Here is a 20,257-nt window from a genome sequence, read left to right as displayed (position 1 = left end):
ATATTCAAAGAATATATTTGATTTGATTTAGAAAATCAATTTAACTTCAACATACTTTTAATGCATTCATCTAAAGGAATACCTTATTCAAAATATTTATTTATAAATAACAACATATTATTTTACAACATAGTAATAACATTTATACAAAATATTTATTTTTTTATATACAACTTTAAATATAGTCACGAATATATCATGGATTCTCAGCTTTAGATAATAATCCTATAGAATTCCCTCGTGCATGTGCACGCCATGAAAAACAACAAGGATGCTATATTGAAATATTACCAATTTATACAAATTTTGAATCTAATAAATATGGTAGCTAAAATGTTGTACGCGTATCTAAGCTATCTATAAAATCAGTTTCTATAAAAAATTTATCTTAAGTAATTTGTCAAGATATGTGAACGTGTGACATATCAAATACAGCAAATTATTAATTCTCCTGTTTTATCATAAGAAAGAAAAAGGTAGAAAAAACGTTTCACTGTGTGTAGGTGTTTTAAAAAAAGGCAATTTGTAATGCTTTATTGTATTCGATTGCAGATGGATTTATGATTTTATGTTTAAATATATGGCCTGTTTTGCTAAAAGAACTGATCTGTAAAAATTAAAAATTTGATGCATGACATCATCAATTTTTTTTGCACACTTTATTATATTTTAATAAATATTAAATGAATCTATTTGGTGAATTTATATTGTTCTGTGTCAAATACAAAATATATTCAATGCAATCCAAGTAATTTTTGCCTACATTATAATTTATCATAATACCATAGTTACTCTTACTAGAGGCTAAAAATGTTTCACTATGTTTGCAGTGTTACAAAAACATGAACTTTTTAATTAAAATGTTACAAAATCAGTAACTATTTCATTAAAATGTGTATGTTATGTGCGTGAGCGCTTGCATGCACACATTTCTACTTTGCTTAATCAACTTTGCTCTATCTGTTTACAAATAACTTTAACATCTAATACGTCAATGGCTTGATATCAATACATAGTTTTACTGAAAACATGACATAACAATAATTAAAAGTTAATCAATTGCAATATCTAATTGTAAGCAGTTTAATTAATAAAATATAATTGCATAGTGCAATGTTTCAAGTTTTTTATGTTTTTTCAGGCAATTCCATACAATGCTCCATTCTTCACAACCTGGTTCTGTACAAATTGGGAAATTCTTTATTTCCCAGTATATTTTCTTTGTCAAAGTGCAAGAATTAAGTGTCACACTCCATCCGAAATAATTGCAGACAGTTTACGAGGTTTCCGTGATAAAGGGTTCACTGGTGGTCGTTTTTTGCTCAGATGTAGTCTTTTTTGTGGACTTTGGGTAGTTACAAATTATATGTATATTTATTCGCTCAGGATATTACTAGCTACCGATGTAATGGCACTTTTCGCGACGAACGTCTCTTGTGTATATTTGTTATCCTGGGTTATTCTTCATGAACAATTTGTTGGAGTAAGGGTTAGTAACAGTTTTATATAACAGGTTGCTATTGTCGGATACATTGATTTCAACTTAAAATCATCTGTTTTTCATTCATCCTCCGTAGCACTAACACTTTGCGTACTTAAAGTTGCATATAAATTTATGCAACTATACATACAATTTGAAAATTTCATCGAAATTGGTTGTTGCAGCAAATGGTAGGCATCGAATGTTGTAAAAATTTTAGAATGAGACCAATTGAGCCTTCTCTAGAATTAAAAGATATACGTAGAAATGGTTTGAATTGCTTCAGTGGGGAATTCTTTTAATGCATACGCCAGCATTATAGGCACGGGCATCTATTCAGATAACACAACGTTAACACGTTGCCGGTACTACAGCATGCAGCAGCGAAACTCTCCCGATTCTGAATGTAGTGCGCATGCGTGTCGCCAGAGACCGAATCGTGACCACTCGCAACGCCATCTGAACTTGTACCTCTGAACTCTGCCTCCTTTTTCTTGGCCAAAATTTCTGATTCAGCTTCGTTTTCGAATTATTAACGAAAAACAGTAGTCAATCTGAGAGCGTACAGAGCCCGTGCGCAGGGTTGTACGTTACGTTATGTTAAATTAAATACAATATCTACAATGTAGTATTTCAATGTAAGTTACATTACTCACCTGTTTAGTAGAAAATTGATCCACTATTTAAAAATTGGTTAACTAGATCACAAAATAATTTACATTATTTCATTTCTCATATGTTAGTGACATGAAAAATAAAGACGAATTAGAAATTTTGGCAAAACGAAAAGTTACTTGGAATGACAACAGGAATTATTCCTTGAAAATTGAATAAATAAAAATTTCTTTTTCATAACATAAGATAAAAATTACAAAGTATTCGACCATTTATCATATTAGTACATGTAAAATTAATGTATAAATTGTATTAATATTCCACGTGGCTCTAGTTTCTGTAGTTCTACCTATGAACTCGAGCTAGACCATTTTTCTTATAGGGCATCGTTGTCCGACAGTGTTTGGATCGACTGCCAAAGATAACAATTCGTGTTTATCATATAACATCAACTGCCACCATGGTCGATGATCCGCGAGCAACCGTCCTTGTCACACTTGAGATAACGAACTCGCGTGTTCAAGGTCGTGTATCTCCATCTAGTGGTTATCAAGGCACTGTGTAAGCGTGGAATTCTGGAAAAAAAAAAAAAATATATATATATATATAAACCGTAAGGGTGGCGACCTAAGAACGGGATATCACGAGATTTATTAAATACAGAATTCTAGCCTTCCAAAAAATATAAATTTTAATATTTCGTTAAACACATCCCTTAAATTTTATAATGGTTTTAAGTCCACTTTGCCATTGGTTTAACAAGTTTTTTTTAGTAATTTCAACGTTTATATTATTCTATTCGTGTTGAAGATGATTCTTAAGTTGCGTCATATTATAAATTTTATGTTTTATTCGAGGTCTATCGACTAATTTTCCGTTTTTTGTAACTTTTTTATATAATGTTGTTAATATTTTCTTCTAGAGTGCTTTCTCGCTCTTTCATCATTTTCATGTTCTTATTGTTGCCTAAATCGTGATGCGTGCGTGTGCGCGCGTTTATTTCAAAAACTAAGAATGAAACATGGAACGAAGTAGATCGAACATAAAAGATCAATAATGAACGTAGAAGCTTTGTTAAAGGTATAATTGTTTGTTTGACAGTTTTACAAGATCGAAAGCGCGTTAACAGGTGGTCTCCACTATATAGTACATCTGCAAACGTATCTACAATAAGCGTATCCGACAGTAACAATCGTATGATCAGTATTAATTAATATCGATTTAGCCAGATTGATAAAATCGTTACTCAACAATAATGGCGGATGCGTTACATTGCAGATAGTAGCAGTGATTTTATGCAATACAGGAATTGCACTTTTAGCATACATGGATGGCATAACTGGAAGTCCAACTTTAGGAGGTGTTGTATTGGCAACTTCAGCAGCAGCTGGTTCAGCAGTATATAAGGTAAAAATCAATTACCAATAATAGACCAATACTTTGCAAATTATGCTAAAATTTATATAAATTATTATTAGTTATTAAAAATAATTAATATATTGTTAAACCAGGTGCTGTTCAAAAAAGTCATAGGCGAAACGACATTTGGTCAAATGTCTTTATTCTTTTCTCTTATTGGCTTGTGCAACGCGGCGTTGTTATGGCCAGTTTGTTTGGCCCTTTATTTTTCGGGAGCGGAAAGTGTACATTGGGGACGGTTGCCATGGACGGCATTACTTTCGGCAAGTATTCTGCACCTAGGTTAGTATTTCTAATAGCTAATCCTTTTACATCCAGAATTCACCTCTAAATTAGATACTATTGGATAAATATACAAATTCTTCGTCTTATAAAAAATTATGTTTTCTATCATTTTATAAGCTACAAACAATTTCAGTAAAATCTATATTGTATTTACCGTATAATTTGCTTAAGGCTTTCTCACGGTGGCTGCGTTCTTAAAATCGCATAGTATTTATTACGATATGGAAGGTGATTCATTTATACAATAGATACAAGGCCACCTATCTAATACTTTGTTAATTGCGTTGATAGAAAATCGTTTCATGCGGAATTTGAATGTGTCGTAAGACGATATCTATTTTAATATAACTTTTTCAATTCTCAAGATTATCGATATTTTTTTCTATACATAATTGTACACTGTTGTAAATTGAACAGTGCAGCTGGCATTTTCGTACATTTAAGTTTGGAGAAAAGGGAGATGAATCTCATGCTACATAAGATGGACCAAGATTTGTTAAGAACGAGGGGTTTTCTTCGACCATCGTGCTATTATAAAGAAATATAATACATACTTCGGAATTTCTGGTCTATAACTAAACATTATTGAGAACGAAAGACATTAAAATGGTACACATATTAGGTACGGATTGCTTTTGGTAGGGAAAGCGAGAAAGAAGAGAGTATATATTTTGGTATATAATATGCATATAGATTAACTAATAAAGGCTAAAATTAAAAGTCTTTAGAGAGAGAAAAAAGCACACACACCTAACTGGATAATAAAACAAAAATAAATTAAAGTAGATTAAAGATAGTATAATCAGTCTAATGAACGCGTTTTTATATGCCTAATTTTTCTTATTGCTATGTTTATCTATTTGTATGTAACGAGGTTGCGCTATTTGTGAGGCAAACTACAAAATATTTTTCAATATTTTTCTATATTTGTTCTTGGTACCATAGCTTGATTGTTATAGCTTGATCATTTTTACATGAAACGCATATTGTTGCGATCATTCGGGATATTTTTATTGTATAGGATTGTTTTATCTGCAGCATTTCTACAATAGTGATAAAGGAAGAGTAAATTGTTACGATTATATTTTGATTTTGGATTAAGTCTTCGGCTTTCATCTAAATACATACATATATGAATGCTCCGGTTGGTATCATGCCTGTGTTTCGTTACTTAAGCTATTGTTTGTGACATTTCTTGTGTCAGTCCAGTGATTTCTTATTAACTTTATGATAAAAAGTTATACGAATTATTTTGACTTTTTCATATAGTAAATCCTCGGTTCCTGACGTATTTTCTTGTAGTCTCTGACTGTGGAAATCTGTCTATAGTCGAACTTTTTTCGTTTTCCCATCGAGCTTGCCTTTATGCCGAATAATACATATGGTTGAAGGGTAGGTGAGTATAGATCAGATTAAGAATTTGTAGCTTCATAGATATGTCTAGATCTCTATAGTAAAAGAATCTTTTGTTAATAGCGAAGGCTTTCCGAGTTTTATCTAATTATATTATATTTGTTCTACATGTTGGTCAAAATTTAATCTAAAGTCTATGCGTGCTTCTAGATAACGAATGACTTTGGTTGCGTCCGATTTTATATTATTATTGCTATTGTCAGTAACAAAAATCTTTTTAAAGTTTAGGGTGACTAGGGTCTGAGTTTATGGAAAATTTTTTCAAGATGTTAGGTCTGAATAAAATTGTTTCGTATTTGTTTGCGTTTAATTTTAGTTTCCAAACGAACAGATAATTTTCTATTTTGTGGAATGATGTTTGTAATTTGGTTTTGATTATAGATGGTTTAATGTATTTAAAATAAATTAGGAGATCATGCGCGAATGTAATTGCGGACTTATTTCTATTTGTGTTCAAACCGAACAGTTTCAAGAGATCGCGTATTGTTGTATCGCAGTGTCGGCTGTTTCGAAACGTTGTTTGTATTTGAACCTGGATTGAGATACTGGTATTGTATTTTGCGTCGGATATATGTGATTTATAGCGTCGTTTATAATAGTTTCGAATATTTTACCGATGTCGGCAAGTAAACTAATGGGTTTGTAACTAGCCGGATCCCAGCCGTTTTTCTTTTTTTTTGATTTAGTGCTACTAGCTTTGCATTACTATGTTTGAAATACCGTCGAAACTTATTGATTTTTTATCGTTCAATGTTTTGAATGTAATTTTCAGTTTGTGGAAATTGATAAAGTAGTTAACTAGGATGCGTTCTGGATTTGGATTGCATCATTGAGTCTGTCTTGTAATATTTCTAGATACTGGTTTACTTTCTAGAACTAATTCGAGTCCCTCCTTTACATTTAGTCTACTATCGATGAGAAAAATATTATCATTTTTAAACTTAACTATATATGATTTAGATTTAGCTTGGTTTCTGATAGTAACATTATATCTGGATTCTGTTCGTTCAAACAATCATTTCATTTGTAACGATAGAACTTGCATTTATTTGTATAATGTTGATATTTTTCATTCTTAATTTCTTGGGTGACTTAAGCTGGAAATTTGAAATCTAGAATAATATTAATTTTAGTGATGATTGGTCCGACGAAATAGGTGATGCGTGATAGCTGAATATTTAAAGATCCAATAGAAGTATTAATGATAACTGAAGTGAGAATAGTAACGGTTTTATATCTTATGGATTATTGTGATATTCCTATTTATAGTACTTTCGATTTGCTGCAACTCGCCTATACTTAGGTTTAGCGAATTTATTTATTGACAGCAATGTTTGTTCGTTTTCGATTCTTATCTTATTTTTTTTTCAATGAACCTTTTTTTTCAGTTCTATTATTTTTGGGCATCTTCCATTTTGAGGTAAGATAATCGAAATTTTTACAATTAATACAATACGGTTGTTTTTTTCTTTTATTTTCCGTATTCTTTACTGGAGTTGTTTGGGGGCATTGATCCTGGTTTGTGCTGAATATAGTATTTTACGCATCGGTTATCTAAATTGATACACTCCCAGACAACACAAGATAAGATGGTGGCGACACCATACCGGCACTGTAGCGACACTTCCAAGGAGTGTCAGCAGATCTGTAGTCATCTGCATCCGTATTTGTTAGCTAAAATGCCGGCACGCAGTGGCAGCACGTTCTAGTCACCAGCGTAGCACGCGTGCGAATGACACTGCGCCAGCACCAGCGTGACACGCATGTCATCGTTCCATTCAAAAATTTTTTCTGCATTGGCGTAGGCGTCACATTTGTTAATGGGAAACCACCTGTTATTCCGTACAAATTAAATACGTCAGAGTTTAGATATCCACATACGAGTACTGACAGACGTTTTGGTAGTTGTTTGCCAACATTTATAGTTACTGAGAGAGCCATATATATTTTTTCAATTCGTCAGGAAAATTCATGCCAATAGAGAGTATTAAATACGATGGCAGCATATTGTTTAAGGAAATGTAATAAATGATACATTTACTTATAAAATGTTGAACTAATTAAGTTACGTTTACTTTACTAGCGTATCACAATTTTCAGGTGAAAATATTGAACGTAATTATTTGTTTTCCTTTGGTACATATATTCTTGCGGTAAATGGTTTTATCGTTTGTAAGGATTATTAAATATAAAATATACCTTTGTTACATGAATTTTTAACGATGAGTTGAAAAAAATATTTATAAAATAAGTGTATGTATTTTTACGATAAAGTAATTAACGACTTTTCTGAAAAAATCGCTGTATTAAGTTATAGTTTATAGAAAATAATAAAAAGAAGTTTTTATATCTTTCTTTCGTGTCAGTGTATCTATTTTCGAATCGAAATAAATAAATTGCTTAGTTTAGTCATTTTTAATATTCATTTATAATTTTTATGCAAACAGCTTCTTCATTGGTATATATTAGCCCACGCCACTGCCACGCGTGTCACTATGGTGAGCTGATAGTGTCATTGGCACGCTGTGTCGCCCTTGTGCTATATCGCCGTGCTTTGATAGTGCCGTGACACGCAGTGTCGCTCCAGTGCTAGCCCTGTGCTGTTACAAGAACTGAGAGGCAGCACCGTGCTAGCACAGTGCTTAGAGTTCCACCCGGTGTCATTGGCGCGACAATCGCTGGTTGTCTGAGCTGTAGTCTATCGTTTCGAATTATTTTTTTCTATGTTAAAAATGTTTTATATTATTAATTTTAAACTATAGAAATCTTTAAAGAACACGAAGCGCGTTCATACGACCGCCTTACATTTATTATTATAAACATAATAACAATCGAAGACCCAGACAACCAGCGATTGTAGCGCCAATAGCACCGGATGGAACTCTAAGCACTGTGCTAGCACGGTGCTGCCTCTCAGTTCTCGTAACAGCACAGGGCTAGCACTGGAGCGACACTGCGTGTCATGGCACTATCAAGGCACGGCGATATAGCACAGGGGCGACACAGCGTGCCAATGACACTATCAGCTCACCATAGTGACACGCGTGCCAGTGGCGTAGGCTAATATATACCAATGAAGAAGCTGTTTGCATAAAAATTATAAACGAATATTAAAAATGACTAAACTAAGCAATTTATTTATTTCTATTCGAAAATAGATACACTGACACGAAAGAAAGATAGAAAAACTTCTTTGTATTATTTTCTATAAACTATAACTTAATACAGCGATTTTTTCAGAAAACTCGTTAATTACTTTATCGTAAAAATACATACACTTATTTTATAAATATTTTTTTCAACTCATCGTTAAAAATTCATCTAACAAAGGTATATTTTATATTTAATAATCCTTACAAACGATAAAACCATTTACCACAAGAATATATGTACCAAAGGAAAACAAATAATTACGTTCAATATTTTCACCTGAAAATTGTGATACGCTAGTAAAGTAAACGTAACTTAATTAGTTCAACATTTTATAAGTAAATGTATCATTTATTACATTTCCTTAAACAATATGCTGCCATCGTATTTAATACTCTCTATTGGCATGAATTTTCCTGACGAATTGAAAAAATATATATGGCTCTCTCAGTAACTATAAATGTTGGCAAAGAACTACCAAAACGTCTGTCAGTACTCGTATGCGGATATCTAAACTCTGACGTATTTAATTTGTACGGAATAACAGGTGGTTCCCCATTAACAAATGTGACGCCTACGCCAATGCAGAAAAAATTTTTGAATGGAACGATGACACGCGTGTCACGCTGGTGCTGGCGCAGTGTCTTTCGCACGCGTGCTACGCTGGTGACTAGAACGTGCTGCCACTGCGTGCCGGCATTTTAGCTAACGAATGCGGACGTAGATGACTACGGATCTGCTGACACTCCTCGGAAGTGTCGCTACAGTGCCGGTATGGTGTCGCCACCATCTTATCTTGTGTTGTCTGGGGATGGTCCACTGTTTTCAAATTCTTTATTTTATAATGAAAGCTGTATACCTCGATTGCGATTCTTGGTTTTATAAATGTGTTGAGATATCTATTCTGGGTTGAGAGGGTTCCTTGGTGTTTAGTTTATCTCTGTCAATTGCGGATGTTCAAGAACCTCAATATTGGCCTCTTTACGTTTCAGTTTGCGTTAAGTTTCCTCGGAGTTTTTTTCTCTAAATTATTGTTTCGCTTTTCTTATTCGTATAATGTTATAGTTTGGTTGGTTTAATTTTCTACTATTTTCTTTTAATTTTGTATTTTTTCTTCCATTCGTGTATATATAAAGTTTGGGGTTTGACTTTATTGTTTTTGTTGGTTGGTATTTACGCAGTGTACTTTTTACCACAGAATACACACTCAGGTATTTGTTTGTGTTAGATCTGTAGTTGTCTTTTTGTCATGACTAGAGGGAGTGGGTGTACCTATCGGAGGTCTTTATATGTTGCATTATGTCCTTGTCGTACATTATTTTGCTTGTGACACTGCATTTTATATTGTATTTATTGGTAAATCAGTGGAAGGTTATTTCTGTTCTGTTACTCTTTTGCTATTGGGATGTAAATATAAATGGCTGAGGTGGGAAGAGAGTCCTATTTATTTTGTTTGTTTATAATATAATGGATTGGAGTATATCGAACCGTAAATGAGGCTGTTGTCGGTGATTGATGGGATGTTGCCCAATGGTTTCTGGTTAGTTTGATTATGAAGAGCTTGTATTCATATAGCTTTTTGTTCACGTGTAGGCAAGCCCTTATGTATTTTCTCTCGAATTTGTTGTTTCTCGGCTGTGCCTGTGTTTATGTAGAACCATATGGGGCTAGGGTGTATAGTGATCCAGATAAGAAGTATGTAGCATAGTATCTAGCTCTTTTGCATAAAATATGATATTTTTTAGTTTAAGTTTCAACTGAAATCAATGTGTGTGTACCCATGTATTTAACTATTTGTTTGGATTGTTTGTGTACGCTTTGACTTGCTGTGAATATTTTTGATATGTAAGGACGGAATAATATTTAATTTTTGTTTTTCATGTGTTTGGGTAGTTTTGAGTTTCGTTGAATAGTGTTTGTAGGTTTTTATTGTGGCTGGGTTTTTGTGTTTTATGTAATGTTGTCGTCTGCGAATGCTATTGCTTTTTTATCATGGTCTGTGTTTGGTCTGAACATTGTGAGTAGGTCGCCTATGAAGATATTAAATAATATTGAAGAATACACCATTCCTTGTTGAAGGCCATTTGCTTCTGCAAATGTTTTTGTCAATGCGTTTTGTCTGTCATTCATCCTTATTTCTGGCCCAACAGATATCATCAACGTACTTGGTGATCGCATGTTCTGGTATTATATTGTTTTTATTGCCATGGTGGTTTTAGGCTATTGTTTATCACTATTTCGATAATTTTACTGATGCTTGATAGCAGATTGATTGGTCTGTAGTTGACTGGGTTACTTCCATTTATCTCTTTTTTCTTTTTTTTATGAGAATTGCCTTCGCTATCTTCTATTCTTGTGGGAAGTAGGTATTATTAAGGCAGACTTACAACAGTAATACTTAAACAGTATAGCGCGGTGCTTCGTGTATTTTTTTGTGGAAGGTTTTTTATTGCTATGTTTGGTATTTCATCAAATTTGGTTGATTTCTTATTATTTAGTTTCTTTAATATGATCTGTAGTTTAATGTAGGATATTTAGTACAGTATAGCGGTGTTTGTTTTGCATCTGGGTTGTCTGCTGTGTTTGTGTGCGTATTTATTGTTCATATTTGTTGCTTCTTTGAGTTGATTTATCTTTAATTTGATGATATTTGATAATTACTCTGCACCAAGTGCGCTGTATTGTAAATACATCACTTTAAAGTGCATTCCCAGTATGTTTAATTTCATTGTTGGGTATTTTTGTATGTTGCGTTTTACATTTCATGTTCACTTTTTGACTAGTTCTGTGCCCCAGTGGGTAATTTTGCGTAATTCAATAGATATTGTGTCTTTTTTTTCTGAATAGCGCATTTATTGCTGTGAAAGGACCATTGTTCTTGTTGTTTCTTAATGATACATACTTAATTTTGTTTCTCCAATAGGAGCTCACTGCATTGTGGAATACTATTTTGATTCGCTTTTTTACTTCGTTAAGGTGTGTATTTAATACCATTATTGTCAGTAATTTGTTAAAGTATGTAAAGCTGTTAATCTCATGCGATGATGCAGTTCTTTATTTTGCATAAGCGTGTGATTTCTTCTGTGATGTATTTTGTTGGTGTAGTTCGCACTAGAGTATATTATGGGGCTTGCGTGCTTAGTGCTCCGATTATGTTTTCGTTTATCGATAGTAGTTGTTTGTTAGTCGTTTCCGTTATTCGCGATGCTTGTGTTGTTGTCTACGAGGAATTTTCTATCTTTTGCCAGTTCGTCTTGTTGAGATATAGTTTTGATTGGTGCACTTTTTTTTTATTTCTAAGTTATTCAAGTTTCTTATTTGGATTTGGATCATGGCTGCTCTGTGATCGCTACCGTAGGTATGTGAACGGGGCTGTTGGTTTTTTGTTAGGTTTATAAAGTCGAGTCTTGTGTTGGCTAAGCATAGGTCACTTTGTAAGCATAGGTCACTAGGTAACTTTGCATTTCATTTCATCGCTATTTACCCATCTGTATAGAGCTCTTTCGCTGTTGTCATTTGTAGTATCGTAGTATTTAGATCTCCTGCTAAGTGTCGCTTTTTTTGGTTGCTCCTCTCTTTTACATATGGTTCTCATTTAGAGTTATATATATTGACTTGTGTTTTGTATTCTTGTTGTCTGCATCTTCTTTATTTTACACTTTTCACTTTTTTATTGCTTCTTTTCTTGGTGTTAGATTGGAGTTCACACATAGTTGTCTTCTATGTGCCTTTGTTTTCTTGGTGCTAAATATAATTAGTTTCTCTGTGATAGCTTTTTCTGTGTGTTTTAGATCTCGATCCGTGAATATTGAAAGTATTTGGTTGTTTTTTTTATTTTCCATTTCTGTTTTGTTTATTGCTTCTGTACTTTTTTCTTTGTTTTTTATTTCCACTTTTAATGGTTGCAGATATCTGATGCCCCCATGTATAATTGATGTTGCGATTTGGTTATATGATTTTTTTTTTATTTTTACACCGTGATTGTTTTTTTTTTTTTCTTTTTCTTTATATAATTTCCACTCATTTTTTTCTCCTTCTTTAAATAATCAGTTCTTGTTGCACTATTGGCACATGTACCTACACCTTGGGTTTTAGCACTTATATTTAACATTTCAATTGGCTACTAAGTTTCACTGCATTAGGATGGGCTGCCCGCTGTTAAGAGGGTCGTAAGTACGTCCAAACACTGCGGAGGTCGCTGGCAGAATGCAAATTCGTGCATTAGATGCGAGAGAATATTATTCGTTTTTCTTTTTTTCCTTACTTCTATTTAGTAGTGTTATACAATTCCTAAGGCAGTTAAAGGTGCCTTATTATCCGTATGTGTTCATATGTGTGATGATAGTGTGTGTCATATGAGTGGATTTAGCTTGCCTTTATCATAAGTTGTGACAGGAAAAGTTTTAAAACACCTGTTTGCAGGGAGCTAGAGAGATGCGATTTGGGTAGATGATAGTTTAGGGAGGTTTGTTTTGTTTTTTAAGGGGATATTGTTTATGTCATATCTCACTATGGCACATTGATTAGGGAGTTCTGATAAAGTTTGTGTATGATGTTTTCGGTTAAGTTGTCAATATGTGTTTTAAGGAATAAGGTGTTGGTTTGGGAGTGGAGTTTTTTAATGCTTTAATCTCTGGGTTTATTGATGATTATTTTTAGAAATTTGTTTTTGGTTCTTTGGATATTAAGGATGTACAAGTTTGGTGCTGCGCCCCAGGCTTGAGCTCCATAGGTGAGATCAAGCTCCATAGCCACTTAATTTAGGGGGCTAATTGGTCGGTAGGAGGATGGGTTGGTTTTGCTTCTACTGGGTTTGGGAATTGGTACAATTTTGGTGTACTTTCAAGCGGATGGGAAGTATGAAAGGAAGATAGGATTGTTTGTAAATGTAATATAGCTGAATTATTATTTTCTTGGATATGTTCTTGATTTGGGTTGCTGTTATGGTATCTGGGCCTAGGACTTTGCTGTTTTTCAAGTTTTTTATGTGTTGCATGATAGCTGTTAGGGCTATGTGAGAAGTGTTTACATTAGAGTTTGATTGTTAGATTTCGGAGACAGTGTTGAGGGCTGTTGTATTCCAGGTTGATGTGAGGTGTGTTGTGGGGGAATGGACTTTTAGAAGGGTCAGTGCTATTAGGACGGCATTTCTTTATTAGAAAAGACTGATTGGGATGGTGGTAGCTTTGGTTTTGCGGAACATGCATATCTGTCAGGTAGAGTTGTTTTTGGAGTTTAGGTTTTTTAATTTTTGTTGCCATTAGGTTTGTTTTAGTAGGGATATGTGGTTTCTGATTTGTGAAGTAAGGATGTTTTTTTAAGTTTGTGGCGGGGGTGGCCGATTTCCTGGTACTTTCTTCCATGCTAATTTCTTTCCTTGATTAGTTTGATAAGTTTGTGGTCCAGGATGAATGTTTTTATATAGGCCTCGGTTTTGTAGGTGATGTTTTGTAATTATTCAATTTCTGCATCTATTTGGCGTGAGTTCAAGAGAGTAAGGTTAATGTTGTATTGAGAGCAGATATGTCTGAATTTGTCCTAGTTTGTTGGTTTGGTTAATGTGTGATTGGTAAATTGATGGGTTGGCTTTGTTATTTTAAGAATAACAGGAAGCCCTGTGTGCTCTAATGGTTGATATAAATATGTTTATGTTTGATTCTTTATGGCTAGGGGTTTTGTAGGAGTATGTGTCGCTGTGGATGATCCAGTAGTTATGGTTAGTGATTGAGGTCTTTTTTGGTTAGTTTGGAGAATAGGGTTGAGGTATGTGACTCCAATAATTAGTGGGATTTTGGTGCCAATTTTTGTTAGTATGATTTCTATTTCGTCTGTGGATGGTTGGGGAACATGTTTAATCTGGATGGATTTGTGTATTGCAGTGGCAATGCCTCCACCATTGTACGAGGTTCTGTCTTTCTGAGGATTTGATAGTTGCAGATATTGAAGTGGTTGTGTGGTTTGAGCCATGTTTCGGTTATTAGCGCTATTTTTATTTTGTTAATTTCTAGAAAAAGTTGGAGGTCTGGAATTTTGTTTTTACAACTGGTTGAATTCTATAGGAGGGTTTTAATTTGAAGGATTGTAACATTTGTTTTAGATTGCAAAGTGTTTTAATTTTAGTAATGATACTGAAGATTTCGTTTAATGGTTCTTGGTTATCGTTAGAGTGGAGGGAAGTATTTGTTGTAGCTTGGGCGTATGTTTTAATGAATCCTGTTAGAGCGGGGTTTGTAAAATTGATTTGTGTGAGCTGTCTAATTTTGCAGGGGTGGGAGTGGGGGTTGCTTAATGGTTTTAGGTTTAGGTTGACCTTTGGATTTTCTTTTGACAAGATAGGCTAGAAGAGCGGGGCATTAGCTGTAGTTTGCTAGGTAGTCTCCTTTGCAGCTGTAACAAGTGGCAGGGATGTCTAGGGTTTTTGTACAGTCTTTTGCCAGGTGCTTGCCTGTACATTTGATGCAGTTTGGATTTTTGCTGCAGTTAATGGAGGTGTGCCCGTGCGTTTGGTAGAATTGAATGCTCTTCTGAATCATACTTCTCCTAGTATTTCATATTTTTCTTTTATTTATTGGACTGTGCGTCCGGGTAAAAAAGTAATTTTATAAGCTGGGTAAATGGAATTTTCGTCTTTTTGGATTTGTATGCAGACTATTGGTGCAAGTCCATGGGTTTTTATTTTGAAGCGGCGTTGCTTCGGTTTGCTGTAAAGATGGAGGAAGAAAGAAGGAAGGAAAAGAGAGGGGAAGAACGTTTCGTCCTGGGCCTGCTAGTGGACTCATTTGTAAGGCTACCTAGCAGGCCCTGCCTTAGACGCTGGAATATTAGGGACAGGTCAGAACTCCTATATATTGGAAAGGATGGGTCATCGAGTACTTTCAGGAAAGTGTAAACGGTGCTGTCCCTCTAGTGGCGAGTGCGAGTGAATGTTTTGACTTTTGTGAAGGATTTCCTCCCCAGGTTATTTGTGGTTGTGTTACTGATGGTTTATTCCTTTCCTTGGAAGTGGTGGAGTTTGATTCTTCCTTACGTCATCGTTCTTCCGGGTTACGTGGAGTTTTTAAGCCTGATTTGGCTTGCAATACCGCGCTTTAGACATTGCTGGTAGCTCGTATGTACTCTATGACTCTTCTCGAAGTGTACCGAATAAATGGATATTAAGAATAGGTGGCTTCCTGAATATTATTGCTGTTATAGGCAGCTGGTTGCCAAATATGAATGAATTTGCACGAAAAAATAGAACACGAAAATAAGATGCAAAGGAAAGGTCTCGGTCGATGTCTACTTATTATGACATTAGTGGACATCGACCTTTTTCTTGATGTTTTACGACTTAACAAGTTCTTTATTGAGATAATTACAAATGTTGCATATACATATGGGAAAATAATGGAAGGAAGGACTTGTCAATGTTTTTTTAACAAAATATTATATTTTATTTATTAATGGTAATTTTGTTGATTAGGTGAATATATTCATCATAGTTATGCGCTATTGATGTAGAAATATAAGCTGGAGGTGAAAATAAAGGGACTGAGGGGATTTAGGACCCGCATGTTTGATAGCCATGTCGATTCGTTTACGATTCGACTAGATTTACGATGCAGACGTGATCTTTCGTGAAGTGATCGAAAAAACTGAGTCCAAATGAAGCATGCATCGTAGTGAAAGCAGGATAATTCCTGTCGCGCAGTGAAGAAACCTTGACGGAAAACACCTAATTGGCGGTGGAAGAAAAGTCGAAAAGATAGGATTAGATGAAAGAAAAGTAAGAAGTGTGTGACTATCGGAAGAACGTTAGAATAGAATAATCTTAAGCAAACACTCGTGGCATTCAAACTACAGATATAAGAAATTCTGTTATCCCAAAAATGTTGTGGAAATATTAGTGGTCGTGGATATTTAATGATGAAAGAAAGAAAACGTGATAAAAGTATTTCTGGAGTTATTGTGATGGGAGAAATTATCTTCAAAAGTTCGTGAACCACAATCACTCTCCGCAAGAGTGATATATAGCTGTGCTGAGTGATAGCTACTGCTGTTTTCAGCAGAAGCTGTAAATCAAACAAAGGCAAGAGGAAAAAAGGTCTTCCGCTGTACCTCGTTGCTAGCCGCAACTCACTCATCGAACGGTTCGATTCTTACATTACTTTTGAAGCGCGTTCCTTTGGTTTTGCTGCGAATGAAAGAGGAGAGAAGGAAGGAAAGAATATTTCGCCCTAGGCCTGCTAGTGGATTCATCAGTAAAGCTATGTAGCAGTCCCTGCCTTAGACGCGAGGATATTAGGGACAGGTCAGAAGTTGTATATATTGAAACCGAGAAAGCAATGTATACTTTCGGGGAACTGTAAGTGTCGATGTCCCTCAAGTGGCGAGTGTCGGAAGGCCGTCACACTTTGTTTCTAGACACGCACGCACGCACTAATAACACGCACACAATAATTCAAACAAACTTATCTATTGTTAATCTAGAAATACAACCTTATTTACCATCAAGAAACGCTTTCCGAAAGAAAATCAGGTATGCTACAAAAGGAGTATGACCTCCAGAATCTCACTCGCTTAAAGATCTGGAAATTCCTAATATTTTACATAAAACGTTACGAAGGGAACTATCTCTGATTAAAGAATAGTGACAGTGAGTAACAAATTGTTGAGAATAAAAATTCAGGAGTTTTTTATTTTAATCTCTGCATTAATGTTTAGCAAACGTCAAGAAATCTATAAATGCATGTTTAAAGATTTAATAGATTACGCGGACGAAAATGACATTGAATTAAGACTACGTACCATTTTAATGGATCTAGAATTAGCAGCAATAAATGCCACGAAAACTAATTTTCTTTCTTTCCGTCTCAAATAATAAAGTTCGTTTTTTTATTTCGAGCAATGTGTGTGGAGAAAAATTCAAACAACTGGATTGGCATCTCGGTACGGTACCAATGGGGAATTTGGTTTATCTCTTCGTCATTTAGATGCTTTAGCATTCATTTCGTCTGATGAGATTCCAGAAGCCTTTGATGTAATAAAGCAACATTTACCCATGGAAGCTAGTGATGTAATAGAGTGGTTTGAAAATAATTACGTACATGGTGTCGTATGCGTAATGGTACTACGATATCCACCACTATTTCCACCAACATTGTAATCGGTATACAATTTAATTGAATCGGGAATTCCTCGTACACAAAACATCGTACGGGCTTGGCACAGAATATGGGAATCTGTTATTGAATGAGCACATGTTGGCATTTATGCAATAATTGAAGAATTTCAAAAAGAATAACAGGAAGTAGAAAATCAAAGAGAATCCGTAATTCGTGGCCAACCAATGCTCAAACGTAGAAGCAACATAGAGCGATCATATTATGAAAAAGCAACAGTTAATCGAGAAAACAGAATAAAGACCAGTATTAACTATTGCCCAAATAAAACTATCGTGGAATACCTCTGTGGTAATGCACATAATCTTTCATTTTACATATTTTAAAACTATGATATTATTTTGATATTTCCATTATGTATCTTTCGTGTTAATTAGGTTAATTATGTTAAATATTCCAAAATGCGAATGATTTCTTATTGCGTGCGACTTAGTGTGGAAACATAGGATGTAATTATAAATATTCTCGAATATTCAATATTCATTTTTGTAAACATTAAAAAGGTTAATAAAGTAAGAAAATAACGTCTGGATTTTCACATTTCGAGATTTTGGGTTGGACCCATGTGATTCATATTAAAATGTATGTAAAGAAAAGGAAAGATGTCATCATCCTCGATCAATCCTAATCCTACATATACAGGGTGTTTGAAAAAACCATACAACATTTATATGGTACATAAAACACACTATATTGAGTAAAAGGGCCTTAGTAAATATAGGTCGAAAGGTCAATCGTTTGTAAGATATTAACATTTTTACTTGCTTGCATTATGATTAACTCAGTTGCTTCCGAGAGGGAACTCTTAGATTAGGAATCTTTCAATGTAAAGACATCGTGCAACTAAGCACTTCCATTAGCACGACCATACATAAAATGCATATCTACCATTTCTTCATTAGAATATACTGTGGCAGCATGATTGGGTACGACGATGTTTGTGTGTGTCCCAGACGGGTATGCCACAGTTCGAACGGTTTTCTTTCTACTCCCTGCAATATTTGCTTCATTTATATTAACACTTCAATGTCCATTTGATACATTCAATTAACAATTTGTTTTCTAATTGTTGCCACGTTCCCATTGGTCTTCATTAATAACGTGCTCCTTTTAAATTCAGTTTTTACACCACGACTTGTTACTGTTTCAACGTTGAAAAGATTTTGTGTAACTTTGTAATAAACAGTATGTAAAGCAATGTACGTGTCCCCACATGAACATTCACGATCGACTTTGTGCCTTAAGCACTGACAAGCTATTTCTAAATCCGAATACTATTATCTTTCCTTTTGAAACTGACCTTTTTGAATATCGCAAATCGTTCATTGCATGCTGTCATTTGATAACTTGCATCATAGCCTGCCAACTAGATATCATCCCACAAAAATACTTCGTTGAAACAGCCACGTTGATTTAATTGGAATTGTGGATCTTTTGCTTGCCACAGTTATAATATACAGGGTGTTCGGTAACTAGTGGTACAACCGAAAAAGGGGTGATTCTAGATGAAAAAAGTCGAAAATGTAGAATAACAATTTTTCATCCGAGGCTTTGTTTTCGAGAGAATCGACTTAGAATTTTCGCTGGGTATGGGTGCACTTGATTACGTCTCATTAGAACGGATCTCACTGTAAATCGTTGTCTCGATAGGACACGTAAACTACGAACAGATAATGAAATAGAATGTTTGAAATAAAGTTTATTCTTACAGAAATTGCTGAAAATGTTGTTCATCCTACCGAAAACAATTCTGCTCTTCCAATTAAATTTCTATGAACTCTTTCTAAGGTATTCGGTTGTTTTAATGTATGAAAGGTTAGAATAATCTTTTCTTTCGATTGCTCACAGCTTGTGATTTCTTCGGAATAAACAATTGATTTAATACGACTCCATAAATAAAAGTTAAGCGGAGTTAAGCTCAGGAAATGTTGTGGTGGCCAAACTATTGTTCTAGCACGATCAATCCAACTTTGGTAATGTTAGTTTAAAAAATCTCTCACAGCTAGGAAAACATTTCCGTGATATTGGAAGTGCTTATCAACATAACTTCGGTTATTTCCCGACGTTTAACGTTGGTGTGATTGAAGAATTAACTTTGATAAAAGTATGATCCTCAACGATTCGTATTTTTTATAAGTTATATTTCGGTAACTGTTGGGGGAGTGCAGTAAGTAACGAGACTTTCGACAAAATTTTGGTAGATATGTCTTATGATGTTTCGTATTTTTTAACTAACTTTCCTATGGATGACGAGATCTTATAAAGGTTCGCCGGTGGGTGTGTTCTTTAGCTAGGATATGCAGATTCATCATTGAACATTCTACGAAATTTGGTGAGTGGAGCGGCTATTGAAGGTTATTGGGTAAGGGAAATTCTGCTAAAGTAACCGCTCCAAACCATCAGTCACCCGCAAGTACTGAGTCTTACCCTCGGGTGACACACCCGTGAATTCCGTGTGTCCTAATCTTGACCGTAACAAGCAATAAAATAGCAATAAATCCAAAAAGCGCCTCGACTTGATCAATGCGATAACGACACAAAAGATTCAAAGTAAATGACGAAGAGCTTTAGTAGGTATGTGTAGTAAGTAATAATTAACTCGACTTTGAAAGTAATGACGTTTTGGATATTATTCCTGCTACGGACAGCTGCTGGTCAAATGTGGCTATATTCGATAAAGCAAAGGACGGATCGACCGTTGCCGTTTTATGAAATTAGCGAACCTGGCTGAACC

General features: G+C 34.6%; 2 protein-coding genes across 6 annotated transcripts in view; one reads left to right on the top strand and one right to left on the bottom strand.

Annotated features, from left to right (window-relative positions):
* LOC143430111 (mitochondrial import inner membrane translocase subunit Tim21) overlaps positions 1-20,257 on the bottom strand; it is a 391,485-nt gene that overhangs the window by 195,215 nt on the left and 176,013 nt on the right. The gene's annotated exons all lie outside the window — the stretch shown is intronic.
* LOC143430107 (solute carrier family 35 member F3) overlaps positions 1-20,257 on the top strand; it is a 124,118-nt gene that overhangs the window by 54,009 nt on the left and 49,852 nt on the right. For all 4 annotated transcript variants that reach the window (XM_076906100.1, XM_076906097.1, XM_076906098.1 and 1 more), the window contains 3 exons: positions 1,142-1,489; positions 3,374-3,502; positions 3,607-3,796. In XM_076906100.1, coding sequence (XP_076762215.1) covers positions 1,142-1,489; positions 3,374-3,502; positions 3,607-3,796 — 667 coding nt within the window. The remainder of the gene's footprint in view (positions 1-1,141; positions 1,490-3,373; positions 3,503-3,606; positions 3,797-20,257) is intronic.

Source organism: Xylocopa sonorina, chromosome 13 (assembly GCF_050948175.1).
Source record: "Xylocopa sonorina isolate GNS202 chromosome 13, iyXylSono1_principal, whole genome shotgun sequence".
Lineage (NCBI taxonomy): Eukaryota > Metazoa > Arthropoda > Insecta > Hymenoptera > Apidae > Xylocopa > Xylocopa sonorina.
The sequence above is the reverse complement of the archived record's forward strand: the minus strand, read 5'-3'. Positions and strand labels throughout refer to the sequence as shown.